At 40.7% G+C, this 8,221-nt stretch overlaps 1 protein-coding gene across 1 annotated transcript; it reads right to left on the bottom strand.

The window, feature by feature from the left end:
* Positions 1 to 2,038: 2,038 nt before the first annotated feature.
* On the bottom strand, positions 2,039 to 7,626 carry LOC126618123 (uncharacterized). The gene is made up of 3 exons (XM_050286216.1): positions 6,959 to 7,626; positions 6,506 to 6,856; positions 2,039 to 2,043 (listed from the first exon to the last, which is right to left on the bottom strand). Exons 1-3 carry the CDS (start codon positions 7,566 to 7,568, stop codon positions 2,039 to 2,041), a joined length of 966 nt encoding a protein of 321 aa, XP_050142173.1. The 5' UTR covers positions 7,569 to 7,626.
* Positions 7,627 to 8,221: the final 595 nt, after the last annotated feature.

Consider the following 8,221-nt stretch of genomic DNA (forward strand, 5'->3'; position numbering starts at 1 on the left):
GAGGGTGGAAGAAGGTGGAGTGGCTGTTATGTTTTCTAGGCACTAGAATGGTGTTTTTGGGGTGTTTTGCTTCCTAGGGTGTGTATGGACGAATTTCTGTGATAAAATGATGAATATGGGGGATTATTCCTTGGCCAAGGGGTGTAAACATGTATTTATAGGCCCTAAAAACCTTAGAAAATCAGGTTAGGCTAGGGATGAAATGCATGGCAAGTTGGTGTGTGTGGTGTGCAATGGTCCAAGGGTGAAAATGAAGTGATGATGCAAAGTGTGAAGGGTAAAATGGAGTGGTGTTGCAGCTAGGGAGCATGAATGATTGTGTACATTGCATAGAGATGGAAAGGGAGGTGAAATGTGTCAACAAATGGGTCAAAGGTGCAACAACATGTGTGACACATGCCATTGGATTCCAAATGTGAATGATGGAGCATCAATTGGTGCATGTAATGGATGTAAAGGTTGTCTAAAATCTAATGGGTGAAGGGAACAAGAGGTATCAAGCAATTGAGTGAAATAATTAAATGAATTAAAGCATGAAATCAGAAATTATGTAGGGGACAAGAGTGATCAAGCATGGCATGGGAATCCAAAGGGAATTCTATGTGTTTTGCATGGCAAGGAGTGTGCAACTTGGAGTGACAAATTTTTGGGCTGAATTCTTTATCTTTTGGACACTAATTCTTCACATTCTTGGCCTCTTTAGTTCTCAAATTCGTCCATCCACTTTGGCCCATGCATTTGCTATCCATTCCAAGCCCGAAACATGCTCCTAAGGCCTCCAAAATGCATCTTCTTGCATACTTTGTACTTAGAGTCTTTCACTTTGCATGTGGGCTTCTTTGCATGTGTATGAGTTGTCATTGTTTATCCTTGCAATTACACACACACATATGCCCAAAACGTCCATCCTCATGCATGCAATCCATTTGAGCCCAATATTGATCCAACATGCACCAAAATGCACTTTTCTTGCCAAGGTTGTTATTAAGACCTACAAACAAATGAAAATGGCTTTAAACACTAAAATAACTAAAGAAACACAACGTAAACGCACAAGAACAAGCCAATTAAGTCGCATAAATATGCTCCTATCAAATTCCCCCACACTTAGCTTTTGCTAGTCCTCGAGCAAAACAAAGAAATAAAACGAAACAAAACAAATAAAACACAACCTAAACCTTCCAACATTTGCCTCAGGGATTTCCAATGCACATGACATGTTAAAAATCATTATCCCCACAGATTTGAGTCATCTTTACACTTAAGCACATACTTAATCATAGTCACCACTTACTAGTTCACAATTAATCAATTAAAACAATGTTTTTGATGTAGTAACATGCCTTAGAGAATTCGCTCAATTCCTTACAAGATATGCACTCAATTTTCACTCAGATTTTCCAACTACACACCCTATACTAGTTATATGTGAGAAGATTGATGTAGATATGAAAACGAATGCTCACATATATGTATCACAAAGAAAGCAATTTCTGGAGTTAATAAGCATGTTTAGATATGATCTCATGAATGGAATGCTATTACTTAGACGCGAGAACCAGTGACACCATATGCTCATACCAAATTCAAACTCCACAAATTGAAACACATAACACTCAAGATTGAAGTCAAAGGTTGTAACGGGCTTGGGGTGTTGGCTAACAAATGAAGGATAGGGATAACAAACGTTCTTAAAGCAATAGCAAGAAAAGTAATGAAATGGAAACTTAGAATTCACTTTGATTGCAGTAATCAACTTTTAAACACGAAGGGAAGATTCAAGCAATATTTAGGGCCGAATTCAATGTTTTGGACCCTTTCTTCAACAAGCAACACTTTAAAACTCTTTTTCACATATTTTTCAACTCCTTTTCTTTTCACAGCTCTTCTTCTTTTCATTCTATTTTTCACGAATCTTTCTTTTCTACTTGTGCCTTATGAATGATTTTGGCATACACACACACACAAGAATCACTTCCCCCACACTTGTTTTCTGCCATACATTAATCAAAAGGAATTCAATTTGACTCATACTTCACTATGCTTCAAGAACAAGGGTATGGATGGTCCTAAACTAGGATAGGTAAGGATAATGTGGTTTAACAAAGAATGTAGGCTATCAAGGCTCAATGGGGTTAACTTAAACATATAACGATATGGGATACATGGCAGTTTGGCTTTGGTGGTGGTAACTACACAACTTCATCTTGAATATGTGTTATGCAAATCAATAGCATGCTTTGAATGAAATAGGCATGAGTTCTAGCATTTGGAACTAAATGATGAAACGCCTTCTAAGTAATAACCAAGCAAAGAATAATGAGATCATGCAACGACTTTAGAAAACAATAATGCACAGATTTTAACTCTCCAAATAAACATTTAGGCTCAAGTCTCACAAGGTTGTAGCGTTAGTTTGAGTTCTTTCCTTCAAGCATGTTACAAAAAAAACTAATTTTTTTCTTTTATGATTACATGTGATTTCATAAGTTATAACCACAATCACGCATAAATAAAGAGTAAATCAAACTTTCATCCATGTTTATAACTCTCTTTAACAGTCATGCAATTACAAACTGAATCCTCATCATTGTGTTGGAAGGTACCCTAAGACACAAATAAGCACACAAAAACAACTCTTTTTGGGATTTTCAAAAACAATTTTTCAAATTTTTATGAATTTTCGGATTTTTATGTCAAAACACACTGAAATACTCCAAAACAGCTTAAAAAAATACCTAAAACAGTAAGGAACAACACTAGAAGTAATGGGTGATAATTTTCTACGAATTTTATGCAAAACACTAGTTACCCCCCCCCCCCCACACTTAAATCAAACATTGTCCTCAATGTTTCAAGCATATACTCACACCAAAAACAAGCAAATAACAAACGACAAATAAACATGACAAATATAGCAAAGTAAAAACCAGACAGAGTAGAGTTTAAGAACGCAAATCTGGTTTTGGAGATAGTTGATCTTGTTGACTTTCCACAGCTTTGATCTTGAACTGGTTTGGAATTCTGAGCGGGGAATATCAGAGTGCAGTCTGTATTCTTCTCTGCTTGTTTCTTCTGCACGGCGGGCAGGCACGAGGCAAAGGTGTTGGTCTGTTTCTTTCTTCAATCTTTCCAAGTGCCCCCACCTCTTGCTCTCTTTCTCCTTGTCCCTAGTTGAGGATGAATCAGCACGTTGTCTCCACATGCTTCGAGGTATCATCTTCACTTCCCTTATACATGAGAGACGAAGCGGAAACATAAGATGATGAGTACTCGAGAGCAGGTGCTGGTTGGAGAAAGGACAGGGAGAAAACATGATATGAGATACTCGTGCTCTCAACCCTTATGATATGAAATACTTGTGCTCTGGATAGGTTGTTTGCAGGGGTATCCCAGGGGATGAAAAATACAGAGTGACTTGAGAGGGTTTCTTGGAAAGCCATTTCAGAGAGATGAAGAAGTGCTGAGAGGGTGTGCCTTTGCTGTGGAAGGCGAAGGTAGATACTTATAGGGCTTTTCTTCACAACCGGAACTATTCTCTCACTCATTGTCGGCAGCCGGTGGATGGATGAATAGTACAAATTACGCGCTTTCTGACAAATCTGCCCGTAATTTCCGCAAAGCTGCAAGTTGCATGTGACGAGTGACGACACGTCTGGACAAATTGATCTTTTGAAATCCGGGGTTCGGCTCGTGGTTTCTGAGCAAGCCCATTTTTTGAGAAATGAAACGCCTCTTTTGAGAAAAGAATCCGGCTTTTGAGAAAGGAGCCTTGACTCTTCGATTTGCGAGAGGACGCTTCTTCGATTTCTGAGGAGCGCCTCTTTGATTTATTCTTTTTATAGAGGCATTAATTTTGTTCCACAACACACTTGAGCTCCCTCCTGTAAACACTCCCTTCTTGCACTTCCGAAATCTTAATCTGTCTGATCTCTTCTTTCTCCAAAACCTCTAAAAAATGTCTGGCCCTTCTGATCGTCGTTTTGATTTGAACCTTGGTGAAGGTGTAGCCCCGCCTTCTCCAGACAACATATGGCGCCCGTCCTTCATATCCCCTACTGGTCCTCTCACCGTTGGGGATTCGGTGATGAAAAATGACATGACTGCTGCGGTGGTGGCCCAAAACCTTGTTACCCCCAGAGATAACAGACTGCTCGCTAGACGGTCTGATGAATTGGCGGTTAAGGAGTCTCTGGCTCTTAACGTGCAGTGTGCGGGTTCTGTGTCCAACATGGCCCAACGCCTATTTGCTCGAACCTGTCACGTTGAATCGTTGGTGGCTGAAATACAGAGTCCCAAAGAGGAGATTAGAGGACTCAAGCATGAAAATAAACAATTGCACAAGCTTGCACACAGTTATGCCACAAACATGAAGAGGAAAATTGACCAGCTGCAGGAAACTGATGGTCAGATTTTACTTGATCACCGGAGGTTTGTGGGTTTGTTCCAACAACATCTGCCTTCGTCTTCTGGGGCGGCACCGCGTAGTGAAGCTCCAACTGATCAACCTCCGATACCTCCTCCTTCCGTGGCCCCATCGACTGCTGAGACTCCGCCGACTACTACGACCTCTCCCAAGCAGCCTTTGTGAAGACTCCCTCTTGTATTATGCTATGTTTCTTTATTTCCCAGTTTGCTGTTCATTTCCACGAAGTTTAATGTTAAAATCCTTTGCATATTTGTTAATGTTTCAAAATAGAAAGTCACAACCAAAAATAATTAAACAAGTAATAAAATTGACAATTAAGCAGAATAAATGGGTTGCCTCCCTTAAAGCGCTTGCTTTAACGTCTTCCAGCCGGACGATGAACACAATTACTCGCCACTGGAGCCCACGGCATGCAAGGGAATGTCCTCCACAACATGCTCAACAAAGTTCTCATAGATTACATCCTTGAACGGAAATGGATAGTGATGTTTGTTGATGGGTGCGTTGTGTTGCCTAAGGTTCATGTTCATACGCCCACCATCGGGGATTTGCTTGGGTACCTGCACCAAAGAAGGGAACCACCTATCAACTTTAATGGAAATTGGATTTGGATTAGGTGGCTTACCTATGTGTTGTGATGAAGTGGCAACAATGTGAACATTCTTCCCCATGGTGCGTTCGGCCAATTTGAGTATTTTGAGAGCAGTGGCCGTATGGTCCTTGTGCGCCACTCCAATTCCCTCGTCTTGCATGGTTCTTGATGCATCCTTTGTGCCTGGTGCTGAACGGTCCAGTCCTATCTTTTCAATTTTATCAATGGCACAACAAGAATGAACAACATTAGGAGTCTCAATGGATTCAGAAATTTTGAAACTAATCATGTCACCACCAAATGCCATAGTGACCAATCCTTTGGCCACATCAATCTTCGTTTGAGCCGTTTTCATGAATGGCCTTCCAAGGAGGATGGGCAATGAAGGGGCATGGTCCGATTCATCCATTTCGAGGACATAGAAATCTGCCGGGAAGATTAAATGATCAACCTGCACTAAAACGTCTTCCAAAACTCCCTTTGGATAAGCGTTAGATCTATCGGCCAATTGTATGATTACACCATCATTTTTCAATGCTCCTAAGTTCATAGATGCATAAATGGAATATGGCATAACATTTATAGAAGCACCTAAATCAAGCATGGCAGATTTGAAACGGGTATTACCAATGACACACGGAATTGTAAAACTCCCCGGATCTTTGCATTTGGGGGGTAGTTTATGTTGCAAGATGGCGGAGACATTCTCACTTACATGTACCACCTCTTTCTCCCGGACACGTTTCTTTGTTGTACAAAGCTTCTTTAAACACTTGGCATACTTCGGGATTTGCTTTATGGCATCAAGGAGGGGAATGTTGACATGCACCTTTCTAAATGTCTCTAGAACATCTTTTTCCTCCTCTTCGTTCTTTGATTGCAAAAATCTGCTAGGAAAGGGGACATTGGGCAGATTAGTGTTCGAAATCACAACATTTGGAACATTCTTACCTGAGGTGGACGGATGGGATGTCTTAGATGGCTGCGGCATGGGTGATGGTACCCTTGCCGTGGGGTAGGTGTTCTCATCTTCTTCGAGTTGTATCTTTTCATCTTCCTTGTTTCTCACCTCTTTTCCACTTCGTAATGTGATAGCCTTTGCAGATTCGAAGCCACCCTTTGGATTGACCACCGTAGTGCTTGGTAACTTACCATTTTCACGGAATTGCCCCAAAAATTCGGCCATTTGGCTCATTTGCTTCTTCAGCTCATTAACCTCCTTTGCTTGGTTCTGCATTCCCTGCGCAGTAACTGATATGTTTTATCATCATTCATAGACGTACCTGGGTTAGTTTGGGAAGATTGTGCCTGAGGAGGTGGTTGTGGTTCCATTGGCCTTGGAAAGAAACCCGGGGGTTGTCGGAATCCACTTTGTTGGCCATATTGTGGTGCATCTCTCCATCTGAAATTGGGGTGGTCACGCCATCCCGGGTTGTATGTATTGGAGAAAGAATCATTCCTTGGTTGGTTTTGATTCCCATAACCCACAGCATTGGCCGATTCCCATCCTCCATTCTCAATTAATTGAGGGCATTGATCAGATTGGTGTCCTTGAATGGAGCATACACCACAGATTGTAGTTCCTTGCGTTTTGGGGCCTTCAACCAACTGCGATAACATAGACGTAAGGTTAGCCATTTGGGATTGTAACTTAGAAATAGAACTTACCTCATTGACATGATGTGGCCGTGGGGTGTCTCTTTGCCCAACACCTTCATATTGTTGTGCATTGAGTGCTCGATTCGCAATGAGAGTTTTGGCATCCCTAGGTGTCTTATCCACTAGAGCTCCTCCCGCGGAAGCATCCAACATTTGCCGTTCAAGTGGTAAAAGACCTTCGTAAAAGTATTGAAGAAGTAACTCCTCATTCATCTGATGCTGTGGACAAGAAGCAACAAGTGATTTAAATCGTTCATAATAAGATGGAAAAGATTCACCTTGGCTTTGCTGAATTCCACTTATTTTTTTACGAAGAAGAATGATGCGAGAAGTTGGGAAAAACTTCTCCAGAAACGCCCTCTTCATACTCTCCCAAGATGTAACTGTACCGGGAGCCAACTCGTATAACCAATCCTTGGCTTTGTCCATTAAAGAGAATGGAAAAGCCTTCATCTTTAAAATACTTCCGTCAACGGTAACCGGAGTCATACTTGAGCACACCACTTCAAATTCCTTCAAATGTTTGTTCGGATCCTCCATGGAAAGCCCATGGAACTTTGGAATGTGGTGGAGCAAACTTGACTTTAACTCGAACTCTTCGGTTTTACCTTGAGCAGCCATGGGATATTGGATACACAATGGTGCGGCATTATCCAAACCCGAGGCGGCAAGCTCCTTGAGCGTACGGTTGTCCATGGCTATACCTTGCTCTTCTCCACCCACTTGTGCCGTGGCCTTCTCTTCAACCTCAACTTCTTGCTCTTCTAATTCAGGCTCGGGACTAGGAGGATTAGACTCTTGCAATTTCTTTTTCCTTCTCAAAGTCCTCTCAAAATCACCGTCAAAGTCGGAGATATGCTCACGAACAGGTTGTGAGCTACGGGTCATAAACTAGTACCTAAAAACAAAGAAAACAAAACAAATCAGCAACTTAAACAGAAACTTAAACAAAATACAATAATTTGAAAGAAAACAATCCAAGAGATTAGCAAAGTTGCTAATCCCCGGCAACGGCGCCAAAATTTGATGTGAAAAATAAGTTAACACACAAAATTAAACCCTCTTTTTATCAAATGTAGTAAAGTATGTAAGTAGGGATCGTTCTAGGCCGGGGATTATGAGGGATTGCTAAACACTTGAAAACTGACTTAAAAACATAAAAACAAAATTTAAAACACTAAACTAGACTCAAAGAATGCAAAACTATACTTTAAAATACTTAAACAAACATAAAACTCAAAACAGCAACCTAATGACTCAAAACTGCCTAAAAACCACTTTCTGGGCAGTTTTGAGAATCTAACAAGAACTTGGACGAAGTTGGATGAAAACTTGAATCAAAACACTTAGAAACACAAATCAAAACACTTTCTAACTAATCTAAGACTTCAAAATAAAGGGGGGTTTGTTTTGGACGAAAATTGAAAACAAAACAGAAACTTTAAAACAAAACAGATTGTAAAACGTTTTTGGATGAAAAGGATGGATAAAAGGCTAGTTAGGAGGTTCTTCTCCACACATGACACACTTGCAAACAAAAT

The sequence above is a fragment of the Malus sylvestris genome, chromosome 4 (genome assembly GCF_916048215.2).
Source record: "Malus sylvestris chromosome 4, drMalSylv7.2, whole genome shotgun sequence".
Classification (NCBI taxonomy): domain Eukaryota; kingdom Viridiplantae; phylum Streptophyta; class Magnoliopsida; order Rosales; family Rosaceae; genus Malus; species Malus sylvestris.

Excerpts from the sequence above, each read along its gene's own strand:
- LOC126618123 (XM_050286216.1), bottom strand. The coding sequence starts at position 7,568 with ATGACCCGTAGCTCACAACCTGTTCGTGAGCATATCTCCGACTTTGAC. Across the intron at positions 6,857-6,958 it reads TGGAATTCAGCAAAGCCAAG|GTCTTTTACCACTTGAACGG; the intron begins GTGAATCTTTTC and ends ACTTTTACGAAG.